This window comes from Bactrocera dorsalis, chromosome 2 (genome assembly GCF_023373825.1).
Source record: "Bactrocera dorsalis isolate Fly_Bdor chromosome 2, ASM2337382v1, whole genome shotgun sequence".
NCBI lineage: Eukaryota > Metazoa > Arthropoda > Insecta > Diptera > Tephritidae > Bactrocera > Bactrocera dorsalis.
In genome coordinates, this window is record NC_064304.1 from 90,698,272 (window position 1) to 90,721,043 (window position 22,772).

Genomic DNA, 22,772 nt, shown 5'->3' on the forward strand with positions numbered 1-22,772 from the left:
CGCAACAAAAATTTGAAATGAATACCAGTTGCAAATCAAAATGCATGTATTCTTACACACACACACACACGTTAATAAGACGCCAAAACAGCCAAGAAAACAATCATAAGCGCCGCTACGTTGAACATACACCAGTCTCCATTATTTAGTAGCCACGCAACAGCGGCAAAAAAATAGCACGCAGGTCGCCAAAAACCGGCAGACAGGTTGCCGTCATCAACAGCTCAGCAGACTGAAACGTCCAGCGGCTTTATGTGTGTATGTAGTTACGAGGGCGGTTGAATAAGCAGTTGTCTTCTGCCGAATATTTCTTTAAAGTAATAAAGAGGTCTTTTAAATAGAGGCCAGGATTCATAATTGGTAGGCGCTTTAGCTGAAATGGTTATTTCCTACATTTTTTCGTTAAATGTTTAAGTGAATGTGATGAGAGACTCTCTGTGTTAGTTTCTTGTTCGAGAGAGGACTTTGCTTCTTAATTGCTTGTTCAAAGTAATTATTTGTTGGTAAGGCATGTTTCTACTAGTTCCAGTTGGATACAACTGCAAAGTTGAGTCCAAAATAGAAGCTCATAATTTCAGGTAAAGAGGGAAGATGAAATTCCGTCAAGCACTCATTTATTACTGAGGTTATTTGCTTCTCAATATTATCTCGATTGCCGCCAATAGGAGATTCCAAACGAAACCAGGTCCTTCTCCACTTGGTCTATTCAACGGAGTGGAAGTCTTTCTTGTCCTCTGCTTCCCCCCCCAGGCACTACTTTGAATTCTCTCAGAGCTGAAGTGTTTTCATTCATTCAAACGACATGCAGCCGTTGTCTCGTGATTTGCTGAACTACGTAACTGTCGTCTTATATCTCATAGCTCATCGTTCCATCGATTGTGGTATTCACCGTTGCTAATACACCAAGAACAATAAATCCTCCGCAGAAACTTTTTCTCGCAAACTTGTAACACCGACTCATCAGATGCTGTCATCGTACATGCCTCTACACTATATAGCAGGACGGGGATAATCAGTGATTTGTAGAGCTTGATCTTTGTTCGTCGAGAGAGGACTTTACTTCTCAATTGCCTACTACTCAGTCCAAAGTGGCACCAGTTGGCAAGAGTGATCCTGCATTTGATTTAAAAACTGATACTGCTGAGAAAGCAGAACTAACGGCGCGGTTGTTGAGTCGAATGATATCAATAACATCGGTGTACGCCAACAGCTATACACTCTTATAGATGTTACTCGGTTGAATTCAATATAACGGTGTTTATATGCTATGTTGCATGAATTACCTATACCAACTGTTTGTTCGTTTCACCACTCTCCAAATTGAAATTGATATAACGGAACTATTGAACAGACCTCGTATAACCGGCATTTTACATGTAATAACCAAACGACGGTGCAATTAACACAACAACAACACCACCATTCATAAAAACCATAAATGAACAAACAAATGTGTTGCATGCAACGAAGTGTGGCATACAAGTTTGGCAACTTTGACTGCGTTTATTTAGGGGTTGTTGACTAAAAAATCACGCTATGTGCGCTGAGAGAAAATACTTCGTAGTTTTTGAGTTCAGAAACTTATTGAAAAATTGGGTTATTGTAAGCGCGAATTCAGTGAACAATTTAATTTATGCTCAGCAGTTAGAAAGGTATTGACAGGGTGATTATGTGTCATTAAGAGATCCATGAGAGGGAGATTTAAATTTATCTGTGCAAATATATTTAAGTTTTGGTCGAACATTTTCGTTCCGTCGGTTCGATCTATCAGAAAATCAGTTCACTGAGAAGCTTATTTTCTAACTGAAAGCACTAGTGTCCAGGTTAAGGGTATTTATTTGTAAATATGTTTGTGATAATCACCAAAAACATTTCTTTTTTCATTTTCGAAACTTTTTTTTATAAATCTATGAAACATCGAAATAATTTTTTTTCTTGAAATAATGCAAAATTTTTACCATGTACCTCTGCTTATGCAAATCTAACAACTACAAATTTTAAAACATTTTTTTATAGAAAACGAAAGCATTTGGCTGCGCTGTGATAAGATTAAGTTGATACATACATATATATACATATATACAGATATTCGTGTGTCTGCTTCATTTTCATGTTTTTAATAGACAGTCCGTTTAATATTTAACTTCAATCATTTTCGCTGAAGCTTTCAAACAACTATTAAACAAAAATTAATAGGATACTTCCTTCCTTTTGCAATTTGCCACAGTCGAAAACTGAAAAGTCATGAAAGCCACCAAAGCCACCAAAGCCATAAAAGCCACCAGAGTCATCGCAATCATCGTCATGGCTGTCAATGCCGCCGTGCAGTTTTTTTATTTTGCAGAAACACCACGCCACACCACAATTCAGTTGTCGGTGGATGTCAATGCTTTGCCATTAATGAATTTGAATTTGCATTATTGTTTTCTCTAAATTTTTGTTGCTTTCGTTTTGCATTAAATAATTTGGATTTAAGCGAAGCGCAGTGGAGTGAGATGGTCAAGCGGTCGTTGTGGTGTGGGAAGTGAATAAAAGCAAATATGTATTTATGCATGAGTATTTATGAAAGCATATTTGACTTGTGTTTGAAAGCACGAGCCTTTTGAACTCGATGCAATGGTCGTTTATTGTGCTCAAAATGTTTGCTTATAACCACCGATTAAATTTGACTTTGAAAGTGGGCGGAGAAGCTCATACCTAAAATTCTTTTCTTTCAATTTCTAAAGTCATTTTCAGAGTAATTTCAACGTCGAAGTCTTAAAATTTCCTGTTTAAAAGCATTAGCTTTTTGCTTCCATCAGCATCTTTCCTGAAGAAGCGCCCTTTTGCAGTATTTCGACGTTAAACCTTTGGTTACAAAGCAAATGATCTATCAAAAGTTTATTGTTACTGTTTGTATATTTTACGTCAAGTTAATGAAATATTAATGTGACTTCGGGTTGTGCGGGTATTTCTTAACTATTCTCCACCATAAATCTATCAATTTTAATTTTTTTCGTTTCCTTAGTAACTTAAATAAGCCAAATATTGCATTTTATCTTCCTCTGAACTCTGAGCAACCGGAATACTCTTAAGCTTATCCGAGCAATCCTTCTCCCGGGATCGCACCCCTCGGATTGCCTAGGTCGAACAGCGCATCCCTTTCGATCCTTTGAATGAACGTCACCTAACATGAGCGATCAACTCTTTCAAACCTTGGAAATCCCCTGGGATGGTTGGCATTATACCAGCGCAACTGTTATGGATGGCCACGCTCTCATACAATTGTCTAAAACCCATCTATGTAAACTGCATTAGATTGGAGTATATGCTTGGAGCTTGGAAACAGGTTAGAAAATTAGATAAAAACATCTCAAGACTTTCTTCTCTAATGTTCCGCTTTTGCCAGAATAAGGCAAAAACATCTCGTGTTTCATACACTTAGACATCCAAGTGATATAGAAAATATAGAAATAGAACAGTTTAGCAGAGTCAGAGCGCTTTACTAGTAGCGAAACTTATCATTTGGCTACACAAAAGAATTAATGAACAATAAGAGTGACTCCTTCGCCACGCTGAGGGATCAGCCATTTTAACATAACCTAAGGTTTCTGGCAATTTCAGATTTCCGCACATACATATGTATGCGCCGTAGTAAGGGTTTGTTCTGAAAATAATGAAATCACTAGTATTGATTGCATTCTTCAACGTAAATATCTACTAAAAGGCTTGAAGTATATCAATACATACATATGTAATTATTTAGATACATATGGTATGTAAGTATATCACTTCTTCTTTACTCTCTTCATTAACACATCTTTCACTTTTCGCGGTTGCACACAATTACTTTCCCTTTCTTTATTTACAAAACAATCACTTACTGCAGATATGTATGTTTATCATCACGTACATATTATTTCTTTCACACTCGCACTCACACAAATACACATAAACACATACACGTGAATGCTGCACGAAAACTTTGAGCTTCTATCAATTTATTGTTGTATTTGCTCTTACTCATATCACTTTACGACTTTTGTAATAAATACTCGGACATGTGACTATGTACTACTCTGACTTCTACACATACACACACACAAAAGTAACAGCGATTGTTTGAACTCGAAGTAGATATTGTAGTTATTTCCTCTTTGTCATTGCGGTATCGAAATTAATATACAAACAGACACCTTGTTGTTGTTTATTACAAAGTGCAAATTCTCCAATTACTCAAAAGGTGTTATTCACCTTTGATATTGTACAATCTCATTTTATAATTGGTGTGTGGCAAAGGAATTATGATAATTACTAGTAATTAGGGAAATGGTGAAATAAATATGCTTGACATTCAAGAAGAAATTGCAGTTGATGACAAAAATTTTTTTGTTGGTCAAGCCACAGTCTCTCGAATAGGTTGATAATTCATGAAATATGTACTAAAAGCGAATTATTGTATTTATTTTTATAAAGCTTTAACAATTTGGTAAATAAAATAAATATAATCCGTTTCAATTCTTGAGCATTTCAAAATTGCACAAAATTGGTTTTGAAAATTATTTTTTTTTATTTTGCCGCACAGATACACCATTTAAAAACAGTATTCGACCGGAAGTGCAAGGTTAGCCATTAATCGGAGCATAAACTTCAAATAGCGCTGTCAGTTGTCTTGCCACCTTGTCATGCGTCAAGTTAAGCCAGTTATGTGGCAAATCAGCGGAAGCAGTCGACTCGAGATTAGCTTACGCACATAACTTGGATTTCTTGTGGCGAGAAAGTGTCACCCAAGTTGCTGAATATACTCGTACATGTGCGGTGCATATGAGCACACATGGTTGGCTCAATTGCAATATGTACATGTGAATATAAAGCTTATGTGCAAAAATAGTGGCTGTGGTGGTTTACTATATCGAGCAATTCAGCATATTTCCTGCTTTGAAAAACAGAAACTACTTTTTCGATAATAATCCTGAAGCTTGTTATATTTGTTCAGCTTATTTCTATTAATTGCTTTAAGGGCGCGTCTTTGCTAAACTATTTCCTATTTACTAATAGTTTTAATTTATGTTCGAAACTACGAACTGTATTAGACTATTGTGAATGAAATTTTTTATTGTTATATGTATCATTTATGTTCATTCCTGGCACAATTATTTTATTCCGACCTCAAATGGGAATCCTGGTTCTAAAGCTAATTTTACTTATTCTATATTATGAGCCTCTAAAACCGGGCGAAAGCATTAACGAGGAACACTTCCAGCAACAATTCATCAAATTCAAGTCAGAGATTAATTTTCCATCATGTCAACGCTTGGTCTCATGTGCCGAGGCCGCTAATGACTATAGCTGTCACCATCTCACCATAGGTCTTTCAGTATCAGTTTACGCACAACTTTAATAGTTTCCAAAACAACAACTTTTTTTGGGCGACTTCCATGAAATTAGTCATAGAGTGATCTACGACCTCAATTTGATTCACCATTCTATCGATAAACAATGGTGTTAGATGGAGCTTCATAGTCAAAAACTGGATTAAGTTCATCTATGCACTCTTGATCAGTTAACCCACGACGAAAGTATCGAGCTTCTTTTTGTAGCCAACCTTTTTAAATGGTTCAAAACTGTTTGATGATGAATGTTAAATTCCTCAGCGTTGTGATGACTGCTTATGTGACGGTTCTGGTCAATCTTTTTCATAATTTCATCGACTTTTTCAATGATAGGTCGCCCCTTTTTATACAAAAATTTCGAAATATAGCGACTTATATTAAAGTAACGCAAGTTTAAATTTGTTGCCATTTATGTAGTAAACGGTTGGACAGCTGACAGTTTAGGCTGAGCAAAAAATGTGCGTTACACGATAGAACAACACGTCTTCTGTATTGAACAACATTTATTTGTGTATACATATCATTGAAAAAGTCTATGAAATTATGAAAAAGATTGGCCAGAACCGTCACATTAGCAGTCATCACATCGCTGAGGAACTTAACATTCATCATCAAACAGTCACATGGCAGATCATACTCGTATCGAGATAAAATATCATTAATGTGTCATTGGAAGGTCCAAATGCTCCATTTATCGTTCAAAACCTGCTACTAATAAATTGCTTCCTCAATACAACCCAACAACGTTTTAAACAACACATCGCTTGATCGTTCGCTAATTATAGCATTCGCGGTATGCGCATAAATTACACGCTATAAAAAATTATTATTAATTGTTATACTTATTTAATTAGTCAATAAACAAATCAAAACTACGATAATCGTCCATGTGACAATAATAAACTGATAGTAGGCCAAGTTCAAGCGGAATGCATGCTAAATGCAATGTGTTGGTAGAAAACAATGAAATATTTAAAAATAGAAGCGATCAATTTATTACGCTGATTTTTGATTAAAAAATTTTACCGAATTTAATTTAATTTTTATTTGGATTTATGTAAAACTATTTCATTACATACGGTTTCTGTCGTTTTGTGATGTGGAGCGAAAATTTCAAGTAATTTCTAGTGTTAATAGTTAACTTATTCACACTCCTAGAAATATGGAGACTATACTTTCTTTAACTGCATTTTAGTTTTAAATATTCGTTAATAATTGGCCTCTGGTTGCCTTTGCTGTCAAGCCACTTTGATCAACTCAATACTAGCATTCATTACATGCTCTGATCGCATTTCATTTAATTTGCTTTTATTAGAAAAGTATTGGAAAAAATGTATGTATGGATTCATACACAAAACTATTCAATCAAAATTCTTACGGAAATATGTACATGTACATATACGCACATACAAATGTCATGTGATTATAGTTGTGTGCCACTGTTAAGTTTCGCTTGCGTATTTTTTCTAATTAAAAAATATCTTTCGCAAGCTCAAGGTCACATCGCATTGAAAATAAAAACAAAAAATCCTAAGCATCTACCCACTGCTTTAAATTTGACAAATGAATAAAAGAAGTTTGAGCTGTTTTCGACTTTTTTCTCGACAAAAACCTCTTTTATATGAAATATTTGCGCGCTTCTGACAGCTAAGTAGGTAAAAATGAGCTTTTGAATTAACAGAAAAATATATATAAGTGGATTGATATACACAGTTGCTATTGTCATCCGTTACTATGTATGTATGTGTGAAATTATGAAATTGCAATTGTGTGAAATTTTATTATTCACAACAGTGTCTTAAAAATATTGCTCAAATTAACAAGAAGCTATTATACTCATTTTTACGATTCCATTCATGTCTCGACGATATTTTGATTTATTTCATGCCTTTTGAATCCTAAAAGATCTGAGCAAACACATACAGAGGTAGTAAGCTGTATGTATATTATATAACACTTACATGTATCATATCTGTTTGGGAAAATACAAAATTATATATCGTTTGATGGAACGTTGGTAGCTGCCGAAAATGTTAATACTGATTACGTGATTATTATTGTATAGGTCGTGAGTAAAAATTTAAACTGAATCATATGATTAAAGTTGTTATAATAGCTATGACTCTTTATAACGGGTGATCTAAGTAGAGGTCTCGATGAGTCTCATTTCTGTCTCAATGGGTATGTCGGTAAGCAAAATTGCCGCATTTGGGACGAAGAGGAACCTGAGGAGCTGCCATTTTATCCAGAAAAAACAACGGTTTGGTGTGGTCTGTGGACTGTTGGAATCATCAGTCCATATATCTTCAAAAATGATGCCGCTGAGGATGTAACTGTCAATGGCGACAGCTATTGCGCCTTGATAACCGATTTATTGCCTGAAATTGAAGTTCGTGAACTCGGTCATATTTGGTTTCAATAAGACGACGCTACTACCCACACATCGCAAAAATCAATGGATTAATTGAGAAAACACTTCGGTGAGCAGATAATTTCTCGTTTTGGTCTGGTCCATTGGCCACCAAGATCGTGTGATATCACATCACGCGTGTTCACCGCTGGACTTAACGGATGGACCATCTGACACGCAGCCGCGGCCAACATTTGAAAGAGATAATCTTCATAAAATAAATGCAATAATAACTAAAGAATGAGTTTTTATCATAAGAGATCGAGCCTACCATTATGATGAGTATAAATAGTCCGCGGCAAACTCTGCGTAGAGTTCTATACTCGAGCCAGTTGGCTAGTTGTCTGTATACTAAAGTCTTCTCATTATATTTTTAGAGAGTTGAACAACTCTTATCAAAGCATTAACAACTGTAAAAACTGACGACCTTTCTTTCCGGGTAGAAAAAAGTGAGATCACCAAAGACGAAAATCTTTTTAGATAAGAATCTTTCGAAATGACCAAGAGCCAGTTCTGTAACCTATACTATATATATATATATATATATTAAAGAACTTCAGGGAAAAATATTTTCTTTATTGAAAAACTTCTTGTCAGAACTAATCCTAGCTGAGCTACTATTATCTCTAAAAATAGCATTGCGAAATTTGTAGCTGTATTTTATCACTCAGATTATGGATTTTTTATTAAAAATACAATTTGAATATATTAGACCAGTGCACTTAATTACTAAAAATCACCACCCAAAGTGTACAAGCGCAAGTTCTTTAGCTCTTAATGTATTTAAGTATATCATTTATCAGGCTTACATACACATGGCTTATTGCAATTTTCTAATTATCCACATATGTATATACAAACACATACAGGCATATGTACATTGACTTTTAAAAATATTTTCGCTATTAATTCGTTGCCATGTAAGTGACTTTGCCTTGGGGAACAAAAGAACTAGAATGTCAAGAACCTGCTCATACACGAAGGTAGTCAACTTTGTCATCAACTTCCACACATACATATAAACACATAATATATATTAACGCCTGAATTATTTGCCATTTAAAAAGAGCCGGTGAGTTTGGTTGCTTGACACTTTTATAAGCCAGTTTCTTTCGTTTGTAATTAATTTATTTGTCGCTTGGAATTTGTTCAACTCGCTCTCGAGACGCTGACACAAATAGTCAAGATTTCTTCAAATACATTTTGTGCTAGTATGTGTTGCCGCTGTGGCTTTTATTCATTCACTTTTTACCCAATGTTCATATTCCAGATTATCAAGAATTAAAAACGAATTTTCGTATGCCAATATGAAAAAAATTATACTTAAAGTGACTCGAGAATGACTCATTGAAAGTTTGCATATAAAAAGTCGGTTGAAAGTGAAAAAATTCCATTAAAAGTAAATGGTAATTAAGAGCTTTGTTTGAATTGTTCATGTTAGAAAAAATTGTGATTATAAAAGAGCTAGAATAAATATTAAAAAAAAATGTATTTTCTTATATAAAATATTTTATAAAATAACAGATTTAGAGTCTAGCTGGTTCTTCAACATATGTTGCTTATGGTCTGACCCACCCTAAGTCTTTAAGACGAACTAATGGTCACAGTCAAGGCAATAAAATAGGTCACGAGGTCTGTATATGATCTGTTTAGACACATACTGCTAAGCACTAGTCGATTGTTATAGATGTACTCTTCAGGCTCATTTACATCCATAGAAAGTTAATGAACTATATTCGAATTCGGTCGACTCATAAAAAGATAAGTGTGTCACTGATAACCTTGTTCTTTTGTTTTAGCTCTGTAAGACTATTATTTGTATTTATGGCGGTCAGATCAATAGTCTATGCCATTCTTAGCAACTATATCTTATTGACAAGATATGTAGAAGTAAGAGGTTATGAAAACAATATTATGAACTCCGCATATCCGAAATTCTCTTCAAATCTCAGTCTCATAGGATTTGAAAAATAGTATAGTCAAGATATTAGCCATTTCGTTAATACTTTTATTTTTCATTTATTTCTACAAGGTTAGATCTCAATACCAGCCCAAAAGGTATAACATGATTCAGAGTTCATTATCCTTCTCATGGTAGTTAAGCACAGAATCTCTCCAGCCACTGTGCTGGTCAAATGACTTTACATGAGCCAAAACAAATAATTTCTTTTTAGCTTTTAGCTTAGTTTTGTCAACAAAAGCAACCTTGACTTTCTTTAAACATTTGTAAACTATAAATACATTATACTATACATATATAGTACAGTACTCGCAGTGTAAGTAGTGTCAATTATACACAACCGGTAGAAATCAGCAGTCCATAAAAATATTTTCTTTTATTTATTGCTATTATTATTATTATTGTTGTAGATGTTCGCTTTCCTGAAATTAAAGTTCAGACAACTTTTCATTATATTTTTCCTCTTTGAAGTTTTTTGTGCGTTTTTTTCAACTTTTGACAATACGTGCTATTCGGATTGTTACTCGACATATGTACATATAGTACATACATAGACATATGTACGCATGTAGATATATGCATATGCACAGAGAGACAAAAAAGTAAATATATATCTGACAACACTTTCGTTGTACTACCACAAGTTAAAAGTTGTAGAAAGTTGATTTGCTTTGCGAGTTTCAACGAAATCATTTAAAAATTACCAGGAACAGCTCGTGAGTAAGAGTGCAGTTGTTTACTTTAACTAACGAACAATTAAATAATAAGTCAGCATTCGATTGCCAAAATATTATTGCATGCATAAATGGTATTCGTTGATAATTATTAGCTGGCATTGGCATTTAACAGCACAAATTGGCTCGTTGGAGAGTAAAAGTGACCATTTAATTACTTAACCTTTGGTATACACACATGCAGACACACATGAAGATATTGTATGGTGAGCTCATAAATAATACACAAATTGCAGATTAATTATTGCAAAAAATGAGTGCTGCCATATTTTTAAATGAATACGGTGCACTTCAATTTTTTTATTATTTTTTTTTTTAATATTTTTAAAAAGAATTTATCGAAGAGTTTCTATATAATTCTAAGGAAGAATAATTTTATTACTTCTTAAGAAATACCTAGAAGCTATATGATATAACCCCCATGCATGCATAGATATTTTGTGAGGATCAGTTATCTCGAGTAGTCTTTTTTGGGCATCCACTGGGTTCATCTTTGTCAAAGCTCCCATAGTCTATACAAATTTTACCAAACCACTAAGAAATGATTTTTTAGCCTTTTATCAAATATATCTTCTCAGTCATCAAAATAATTTTAACATTTTTTTCACCGCAATGGTGTTTTAATAACCTGAGACGTTTTTTCCCAAGTGTCGCTCCCTCATTCAGTGATTTTATCTTGAAGCTTCCTATCGACAATTTTCGATTTGAAAGTCTCTGATCAATATGCATACATGTCTCTGACTGAAAGTCGTACAGATATACTTTTTGGCCCAATAAAAGTTTAACTTAATGATTTCTTAGGTATAAGAGGTTCTCTTCCTTAATAAATGTGTGCAGGATGCCTTTAGAAATTACAAAAAAGAAAGAAATTCATAGCAGGTTGAAACCCATCGGAAACGAATGATAAAATGACAAACATTAAAGGAAAAATAATTTACGAGCAATCTGAAGTATAAAAATTAGAGTTTTCTCAGAAAATGCAAAAAATACCCCACTAAGCAGCTGAAATCGAGCGAAAATTGTTTTTTTATTTTATCTACTAATTTTTTCGTTGCTGGTGCTACGGTAAAAAATACAAATTTAAATCATTTACAATAGAAATTTATATATTTTTTTTTAAATATGGATATTTCAACCGGGAAAAAACATATTCATTTTTTTGAAGTTAGAATTTATTATTGAAAATATTTTTTTTCGATTTTATATTAAATGAAGAATTTCTCCTTAATATATTAAATAAAAAAATACAGTTTATTTGGGACATAAGAAGGTAAGTTTCTTGAAAAAAAACCCATACATACCCTTCCTCTTTGCGACCACCTAGCGTTCGTACATTATTTTTTCTTTAATTGCTTTATCTGATGACGGGTGATGAAATCCATACTGTGTTTTTTGTTTTCTTTTAACAATTATCTACCCTGGTCATATAAGAAAAGAACGAAAAACCTTTGCAGAATAGTAACGCTGACCTCACCGAAAACTTTTTTCACTTACAGACTCGCATTTATTATATTTTTGTTTTTATATTGATGAATTTAAATTATAAGTTTATAAAATTTCATTGCCTATTTTGGTTTACTATTTTTTATTTTCAAAGTAAATATATTTTTTTAAAAATACTATATTTACCTTATTATTAAAAAATTAGCTTCAATTAGGCTATTGAACATTTAAAGTAGCTTAGAGGTCAAACACAAAGCAAATTTGTTGACTTTTGTAAAAGGTTTGTTCGCCAGCGTGCAAAGGCGTAATTTCAATTAACAAATATGTATACCCAATATGTAAGTGCGTGCGGAAAGCTCAAGCAGATCACTCGAGACTTGTGTAAAAAAGTTTAAAAATGCTTGCAAACAGCTGACAAATAACGGTATTGCGGGGTGTCATTAATTTTTTACGCATCAATGGTCCTTAACTGTAATCAAGTTGTTTGCAGCTGCACATATTTGAATGATTGCCATTTTCTTTTTGACTTTTCGAAGCTTTTAAAAATTACTGAAATATTTACATATCTACAAAAATTGTTTATGGAATTTGGGAGGTATTATCATAAAAATGTGTATATATATAAATAAATAAACAAATTCATTATAAAACAATAAACATGCCGTTAATTACCTGCTGCTCTTTGCGACGATAATGGTGTTGCCAATATTTATTGTACAATATTGTAATTGCTTGCTGTGGTGCCAGAAATTGATTGGCAACCACTTTCAGTCATGCAATGCTTTCCTCATGTCACACACGCACACATTCACAGTCTATTGAGTGCATTGAGAAATAAGTAAATTACAAATAATCAAAACAATAGTCAACAAAGCGAGCATGTGTAAAAGGCGAATGTGGGGTTAAAATGTACAAACAAAGGTGGCAGCAGCAACGCATGCGCACAAACCAGTTACACACGAAAGTAAAAGTAAAACGAAGTTAAAAATCATTTTGCTTTTGTCGCCAGCCGAGATTTCGAATATGCGCGATGTATAAGTATATGCCATTGATATATTGACACGAATGTGTTGCGTATGCGTTTTAACGCACTGTTCCGCCCTTGCACCCACACAAACGCGTTCATAAGCATCGGAACGTCTGTGTTTGTACATGGGTATGCTTACAAATGAATTTGAACAATTTGAGGTTGGGCACAGCTTCACTCACAACTTGTTGGTCTCATGCAAAGGTAGCGATTTTTTGTTCAAACTTTTTTCATATAAAATATTTAGCAGCTAAATATTATATGTACCACAGCTATTCACATTTTTTGACCTATTATAGCCGAGCTATGAACCTTAAAGCACCCGAAAAGCGATCAGCCACGCAATTAACTCTGTCTCAATGTTATTTTTTTTATTTGTATGCACTTAAACAAATAATAAGGCAACAAAATCAATTTAGACCAAAACAAAAAATATTTTTGAGACAATGTTGTAGAATGGTGGTTTTAAATAAATAGGAGTCTTGCAGGTAATTTTATGAAAAAAGTAGTCAGAATGTTGTATGTGTGGGAACCAAAATGACTTTCAAGCACAATTAAACTCAAAAAAAAAGAGGTTTTTTTTCAATATTAGTCACTCTCATTGCTGCGTTTACCTGGCATATCCGGAAATCTTTGTTTTGTTGTTTAAGAAATTCAACCTTAACCGGTTAAATCAATTCTTATCTGAATTGAAATTTTCGGTTATTCATATTTTTACGCTTTTTGCATTAGCAACGTTTGTGTTTGCAATTTTTTGTGATATTTTTAATGTGTCCATTGTGATGTTGTGCTTGCTCAAACACAATAAGAATTCACATTTAACACAAAGACATAAGGATGTATGTATGTATATTTCTATGATAGCATAATAAAAAGATATTATTTCAAATTCAACGGCTATTAGATAATTAAAAAATGAAATGGAAGTGTGTGTAAATAATGATACAATTTTTTAAGTAAAAATAATTTAAAACTCGTTATTATTTTGAATGAGATCGACGATTATATAATAACCAAAATATCAATAAGAGGACTGCGGGCAAGAAATTCCACAAATAGAATACATATCTTAAAAAAATTAACAATGCAACATCGTTTCGGTTGTTATTCACCATGAAAGTTGGGTCTACTTAACAGGCATGGACCCGAAAGTTTATCGGTCAGGGATCGCCAACTTGATTGATACTATTTCAGAAATGTTTTCAGAGGTTACAACAATAAAAATAGTAAGTTTAAGTTCAGTTCAGAGTACAGTTATAATATTATTCAGAAAAGAGCCGAGGGCTTCTTTGACGATGAAATGATTAATACTAATTCTAGCCAATTCGCCGGGTAGTATGACAACCGAGACGCGCCAATCTTAGCCTGGCGAAAACTAAACGGTAGAGCAAAAAGATTCTAGACATTTCTACGTCATCTACCTCATTGCAACTTTGGTAACTTGGGTTCTTTAAAAGCTTTAGTCTTACTGTATATGTGTCAGTATCCTACTAGGATACCTATTATTGCGTTGATGTGAACCTTGCTAAGAGCTAGCAGTTCAATGGACCTTCTGCACTCCAACCTGAGCCGGAAAACTTATATAATCCCACAAATACTGGTTGCCAACCAACTATTGCTGAACTCGCGCGAAGCCCAAACATCCAGCGTCGGAGTAAACGAATACAAGGGAAAAGCTACTCCTTCCCATCCTGCTGTAGTTTGGGTATGGGTACCTTTTCTTGCAAGCTCATCGGATTAAAAATTTCCGACGTTTCTGCTGTGGTCACCCACACAATTTTTATATGGAAGTAGCTTGATGCTACTACTAGAGAGCTCATACATATCTCGAGCAGCTTTGAGCTCACTGATCGCAACCCCAATGTCTATATAACAGCTCTGCTATCTGGGGGAACGAAAAACATTTCGAAACCTGACAGTCATCGCTGTGCAATAATATTTTAAGAAATCTAAAGTTGTAAAGAATTACACTTCTTGAAAGAATTCCATGCCAAATGTCTTCAATTAACTTAAATTAGAAAAATTTCACCTTTTTTATGCAGTAAATAACTTAATAGGCAAATGATACTGATATACTCACACTATTAAGTTCCATCAAGCATAACGGAGAAACTCGAAATATGCCATGTAAAGAGCAAAAATTGTAAATTCCATGCAAATTACACATTATTACCAAGTATTTACCTAACTACCACTCCATGCGCCCACCAATAGCACACATACTCACACGCCAGTTTAGAGGCAAAGCCCTCGTACGTGTGACTGCTTACGAAAAGTGAGTAGAACAGAACGATTTTTTGTTGGCTGGGACGCGAAAGAGTTCGCATAAGGCACCGATGTTGGTAGCGAAGCATAGAATAATGCTAAAAATTATGCAAAATGGTAATAGGCAGCGTTACAGCCGTTCCCCACAGTTAGTGCCACCACAATGCATCTTCACTGCGCTGCAAGTTGCATGCCACAACGCTACAATTGAATGCAGAGTTCGGCTTCTTCGTATTGTGTTGCTCTTTAGCGCTGATGTTGGCGGCGAAGGGGGTTATTGAATATGAATATTTTGAGATAATTTTCCAATGCTTCACTGACTATTGTGTATGTGAGTAGAATGGAACCTATTATATGTAGATGTATTTGTATATATATGTATGTATGCATAGAAAACGGCAAATCATAGTACATATATAAATATACATACTCGTATGTAATAAGTGACATACAAGCTTATGAAAAAATATTCTAAATTTTCACTTTGCTATACAAATTTATTTAACCAATATTCGCCACGACTAATTCTTCTTCTTCTATCCGAGAGATTAGTCTTCTTATTGTTAGTTATGGGTTTCAATAATACTGAATAATTAAAATCGTCTATGTAGCCTCCAAATTTGACCCTTTTTGAGGAGACCACGTTTCAATGTTATGTCAAAGAGAAGTATTAATGAATTTAAAAAAAGGTCTAAAATTATTTCAATTTGCATACATCAAACAAGGAAAGTTAGAGCTTTCGGTGATACATGTAGGTACATTCTAACCTTTGGAACATTGCTAGAGGCGATTGAAGCTCTGCATTGGTTCATAAATGGAGAATTTCGCCACTTCAAGCCAGCTAATAGCAAAAGTGGAGCAAACTTGGTTATATAGCCCTTTGTATTACTCACTTGTCAAAGTGGAAGTTTACTTTCTTAATTCTTTCTACGTCTACAGGTGAAACTTGAAGCTGATTTACCATCACACAACTTCTGAAGAAACTGTCGTACTTCTATCGTTGTTGAAACATTTTAAAGACTCTAAAGCCACAATTGTCTTACTTCCATCATTATGCATGGATTTTGAACACTTTAAATTCAACGGACTAACTAAGGCATAATAAGTATAAAAACAATTTACATATGGCAAAACCTTTACCTGGTGTTGGGCACAACCACTTTTGCGGACATAAGTATAAAACAAAAATATTGGAAACTTTAGATTCGAAGTATAAGAAATATTTATATCAAATTGGGGACATAATATTTTCAATAATAAATCTATAAGTATGTTTTTGAAGTCATGCATTTGTAAAACCAATTCACCATCATCGCCAACTGTTTATATAACTTTTCCGACAACCAAAAATAACAACAAATGTACATTATTAACACATTTGCCACACTTGCGAACTAATTAATTGCGATTAAATTTTGCGCCAATAACAACTCCAATTAATTATGTGTGCCGTGCCGTTAACTTGCAATAAAATTACAAAAACATGGCTTAACTAGCGAAAAACAATTAAAAATCCATCTTCATGCACACATAATGGAGTCAAACGAAAGATTTAAGTACGAAACTCGGCGCCTGCATCGTTCATTCATCAAACGCAACGGTAAAACAATGCGGATTTCGCAATGTTTTCACGCGCAAATTGGTTGTCATTGAAACCAAATCGATTGCGGCTATTTCATATATGCGATAATGCGCCAATTCTCCATACATACATATATGTACATGTGTGCGTGTGTGAGTGTAGTTGAAGTGCCAGACAAAGCGCGGAGATGAACGCTTCATTTGGCAACAGCGCCAGCAGCAGCAGCGGCAGCACTTGCTTTTACTTCGACTTCGTTATTGCAATTGTGTTGTTGTTTTTTATTTTGTTGTTATGTCGACTGCCCCCCACTCTAATCACGAGCGATGCGTGAACGTTCACCGCTTCTATGCACTGTATACATTTCATTTGCGGTATATACGAAAGAGAATGCAAGTGATTTTTGTCAGTCGCGCTCGCCGTTAAGGCTTGCCGAACTGTCCGAATATGTAGATCAGCGATACCCGCTCTTTCGTCAGTTTTATATATGAATTAAAGTGAGAAACATACATATATGTAACTTTCAACGGAGTATTTGTTCAGCCGCTGTTGGTGAACCTTGTTGAGTAGCGCTTAAACTCAACAACATGTAAAGTTATTCACCACTTAGTGAAGCGAGAGCGTGTGAGAGCGCCAATGTCTGAGCCGCTCACCTGATCGTTAGTTTGTCATTTTATTGAGCGCATAGTTTCTGTTGTTTTTACTGCTACTTTTTTGCATTGTTTTTTTTTTCCACAAGTATGCATGTAAATATGTATTTCGCGATGCAAATAAAATAAATAATAGCACTGCAGTGCAGCGACAATCATTGGGCATCGCCTATAATGCCATAAAGTTTGTGCGGCGTAAATGATGTGTGTTGTACGTGACTGAAAAGCGAACAACAAACAAAAGCAAAAACAAATACATTTTTTTGAAATTTTGTTTTCAGTTTACTTTGTTGTTTCTTTGCATGAGCGTAAAAATCTAAGTTATTTATTATTTACTCCTACAAGTGCTGGGTGCGAAACTCACCACACCCCGATTTCAACCACAGCCAATAAGCCAAATACCAATATTAAACGCGGCAATCGCGTAAGAAACAACAAAACAACAGCAACAACAGGCCATAAGCTGCGTTGAAGTGAATTTGTGTGTGTATGTGTGAGTGCTTGTATGTATGCGCGTAACTTTATGAATCTCAACTCATCTGTTGAAGGCTGCCCGGCCAACTCTTTAAGCTGCTCGATTTTACTATTTCGTGTTTTTAGTTTCACACACACTTGGCTGACTAACTGGTTTTACCAATGTTGGGGCCTCACGTCTTGGCCTGTGCCGCAGCAACATCAGTTTGAGTTCGTGTTTTGGCTGGGACGGGTGAAAACGCCCAGCGCAACGCATAGTGTGACGGGTAAATATTCAAACTGCATTGGTGTATATGTCAAATGAGTGCCGGTGTTGGATTGAGTGCTTGCAATTTTTCAATTATTGCATAGAGATTGTGTAAAATGTGTTCAAATTGATTTAGTTAACAAATTAAAAATTAAAATAAATTAAAAAGATTGTCAAAAATAAAAACAAGATTAAGTGAATAAGCAAACTTTCGTATACATTTTTACGAGAAAATGATTTAAGTGCTTCAAAAAATACTCTTAACTTGATTTGAAACTTGTGCATAAAATTTCAAGATTTTATTTTCAAAGTAATTAAGTATTTTTAAATAATATTTCTAAAAGAAAATATAATAAAACAAACTGTGATGTATATTCGGTTCCGTGTCTTTTAAAAATATTTTTTGTTCGGGTTCTCTTATTTCCTCCATTCGCAAAATTATTCCAATGATTTGAATTTGAAATACACACAAAATACCATAATTCCATCTTACACCAACAACAGCAATAACAATACCTGCTATATTGTATGTATGTATAGAAAACTAAAAACCTAAACCAAACACAGCCAGCAAACTAATCAGCCGCAACCCATACTGACGAACTTTCATAGCCTTAAACGGGTTGTGGCCAAACAAGTTCTTGAACGCGCCTGTCTGCAAGTCTGTCCTGCTCTGCTCTGCGCTGCTGTGTTCTGCATGTGTCAGGCTACAGGTTACCGCTGCCAACTCATTTACATGGCGTGTATTTGTTATGCGCCAATAACAACAACAGCAGCAGCAATAGCTGAAGCAATAAACATCAAAGTTTTCTTAAGTGCAAACCAAATGAGAAATTAGCAGAAAAGTTTCTCTAAGCAAAAATTTGTTAAACTAAAAAATAAAGTGAAAACTTGCAAAAAAAATAATGCATTCCGGACATTTAAAACTATTGAAATGAAAGACTGTGTTGAAAAAAAATGCATACTAAAAAACCGGTGATTTTAAAAGTGACGTCATAAGACAGATCGTGCCAAGTAAATTGATAGCACAACAGAACGAACACGTGCTCATATTTATTTTTAATTTTGCGGTTATAACTCGTAAAATTCCAGCCTTTATATGCCAAAGATATCATATGAATTTGCTGTTGGAAAAAATGTTGTGGTCAATAATTTATTTTTAAATAAATACTTTCTTTATAAAAATGAAACATTTATGGTGCATTTGTGAATGAAATCAAAATATTTATGTTTAGCTTATACAGAACTACAATGCCGTTAATCTGGCATTTATTACAGATTATGAAAAAATTATAGTTTCGGAGCATAATATGTATTAAAAAAATAGTTTTTGGCTTATTTACTGTTCAATACAACGATTAAAAATATATATTAAAATTATCTCATTTTTGAAAAAGCTTTTGTCAATAAAAATGTGCATGTCATTGGCAAGGCTTTCGATTTTCATATTTCAGTTTTAAGACTTTGAATTTTTTAATATTTTGTGTTTAGAAATGGCATGATATCAAATAACAAAAAATTGTTAACAGTGGCAAAATAATTAGAACTACATATCAAGTCAGGCACTTTACTTTTCACACCTTCATTCAACTATCATTTAAATAAAATAATACGGAAAATATTAATATTTAAGTCAGAGAGTAGCCGATTATCAGAAGAAAATGACTAATGATTTTAAGTTAATATAAAGTTCAAAAATACTCAATTCATGATTTCTGGATTTGAAAAAAAAGGTTTGAATTATATAGCAAATAGAGCATATTTAATATAAGAAATGGATTTTACTCATTCATAAACATTGCTTTGAGTTTCAGTGTTTGAGCTTCGAGTTTATGGGGACATGTTTTGAAAGTTTGCATATAGAGTATGTTTTTAGTCTGTTTTCTATGAAAAACTGAAATTTATTTAACTTAGTAACTTTTTCACTTGCTTTCTTTGAATATTTTCTAACGCAAAAGTTTATGACATCTTTTTATCTTGACATCTAGGCACCTAACAGCAGCATAATGTGTTTAAGCTTGCAGAGATTATGGTTTATTTTAAAATCTACTTTTGTCTGGATAAGTAATAGATGCCGTTGGTAACCGAATGACATTTTTGCACTTCGATTATTTGCACTTAATTTCATTAGCACTTTATAGCTACTTATCATTAGTCGGCTTGCTTTTACTTCCTCCAGCAATTTTTTATAGGTAAAATAAAACCCCCATATGACACTTTACGAAGATCTCAAGCTTCTACCATTATGGTGAAAACATATGCATTAGTTTGCACATTTACTTTCAACATAACGTTAAGGCATATGAAAAATTTGTAGGTGAGCGTTAAAGATATACATTTTGCCTAAGCAAGCTTTTTATATAATTTTTTTCAACAAACTCGCTTAAATAGTCTAGACTCTGGTTTCTTTTATCATCAAGACTTAAAAAATGCTAAGAATAGGTTAATACAATTAAACTAAGAGGTTATACCGCTAAAGAGTTTTTAAGAATCAAGGGCCTAAAAATAAGATTCGGCAAGGATAAATTATCCCTAGGAAGAAAAAATTATCTTTTATACAACATATTACGTTTGCTGAAACATTTTCATAGTTCATACCTATAGTATAACACAAAAAAAAAATAAAAATTTATAAAAAATTTTAGGAAGAAATGTCTATTTCTTTCTCAATTTAAAGTTGTATATTTCATTTTATATCTTGAATTTTTAATTTTACTACGTTTTGTCAAAGAACGAAACTAATAATTGTTCTTTCTTGTTATTTTTCGGTATAAAACCCACCACTCTCCATTCTCTATTCTCTATACAATTATGTTTGCCACTTATTTTTGTTGTTATCGGTTTGTTGTAATTACGCTGATCGCCTATCAACCTAATTTTAGTGTAGCACTATATAACGGTATTTGGCATAGTTTCAGATAAACCATTATTGTTGTTGTTAATTTGGTATGCAGCGGTGTGGTTATCTGAGTATCGTAATATAGCACAAAAGCTATTAAATTTCATCAATAATTTGATTAGTAAAAGACTTAATTAAGTAAATGAAGTGCCAAAGTGTGAAAGGACTTTTAAAATGAACTAAAATTGCTTAACTCTACTATTGGTCGTACAAAAGACTTAAGCGAGCAACTCGTTGCTGACTTTAAGTTTGCCAAAAACTTATTAGAAGTTGAAAATAAGTAAAGATTGATGAAAAAATTAAAATAAAACGTTTACAATTCTTAAAAAAAATATTTAAGAAATTTAAATAAATATATTTACACATATTTCCAGTTAATTTGATTGACAAAAATGTGATTGTGAAATCCAAAACCTGATTTCCCTTCTATGAAAATTGTGTCAAAACGATAGCCGCAAAAAATTATATTACAGTGACCTTAATTGGGTGCGGTGAAAAAATTAAATAAAATACCGTTCATTTTTTGTGAGCAATATATAACGCGAAGTGATAATATCAACGCTCCCAGCAAATCGGCGAAGTCGTCAATTTGTGATTAAATAACAGCCGAAAAATCGTAAAATCGTCAACAGCGCACTCGCACCTTGTTGAGGTGCATAAACAACAACAATAAGCAATCTTAATAAAATCGTTAAGCTGCATTGCTGACGAAACAGGGAAGTGCAATCGAAACAAAATTGAAGCGAACGTAACAAGTAAAAAGCCAAGCAAAAAATATTCATTCAAACGAATTAAATTAGCGCACAAAGAGTCTGAGTAAAAGAAAAAAACAACAAAAACAAAATAGATTGCGTTGAACACACACAAACACATATAAAACCTAATCACAGCGAACGCTAAAAATTCCGCAAAAATCCGCAATGTATGCGCTCTACGGTAAACGAAGAAAAAGCGGCAACAAAATGCCAACAACAACAACCACAACAGCACAGCATTTGCGTATATTGCTGCTCAGCGCATTTTGTGCATTACTTTTGGTCGCCGCACCAGCGGCCAATGCTCAGGAATTGCCGAGTAATGATGCAAATGTACTTGTAGCCGCCACAACTGTGCCTAGTAATGAAGCTGCAATTGTAACAACAATGCGCGATGAGGCCACCACAACACTGCCGGTAATCGCTGCCGCGGAGTTGGAGACTGGCGTGAATGCAACGTCTTTACATGGAGCCGAGACTGACATGAAGACGTCTACAGATGCCGTGGAGCAATCCACTGACGCTGTGTTGAGTGACGTGAGTTCAACGACTGCTGCCTCATCATCCACTCCTGCTGTTGCAACAGCAACAATCACAACAACAACACCAGCATCATTACACGATGAGGCACAATTGTTAACTACGACGGAGGCCGCAGCCATAATGACGTCAGCATCTGCGGCAACAGAAGTGGGTGCGAAAGAGGAAAGCACTAATGCGGCGCACAACATGCATGTTGTTGGTAAGTTCCACACATAAATTAGAATAATAATAGTAATACATTTGTATTTTGTGGTTATTAGAAGAAGGTTCTTAGAATACGGTTTGGTGCAATTTGGTTGAGTGAAGAAATTCTTACTTTTTTTACCTAGCAATATGCCAAGGTAGCCTCCACATGCATGCGTAGAGTGAGAATTATTAAATATAGTATATTTAATGTGAGTTATGATAGCGCTA

At 34.0% G+C, this 22,772-nt stretch overlaps 1 protein-coding gene across 4 annotated transcripts in view; it reads left to right on the forward strand.

Annotated features, from left to right (window-relative positions):
- Nucleotides 1-18,037: 18,037 nt before the first annotated feature.
- Nucleotides 18,038-22,772, forward strand: part of LOC105230333 (putative epidermal cell surface receptor) — a 50,381-nt gene continuing 45,646 nt past the window's right edge. Inside the window, exons 1-2 of one of the 4 annotated variants that reach the window (XM_049449215.1) lie at nucleotides 18,038-18,180; nucleotides 21,435-22,557. In XM_049449215.1, coding sequence (XP_049305172.1) covers nucleotides 21,981-22,557 — 577 coding nt within the window. In that variant the 5' untranslated portion in view covers nucleotides 18,038-18,180; nucleotides 21,435-21,980. Of the gene's footprint in view, nucleotides 18,181-18,258; nucleotides 18,280-18,352; nucleotides 18,472-21,434; nucleotides 22,558-22,772 lie in introns of those variants that run through there. The other 3 variants (XM_049449218.1, XM_049449216.1, XM_049449217.1) reach the window with 3 other exon arrangements.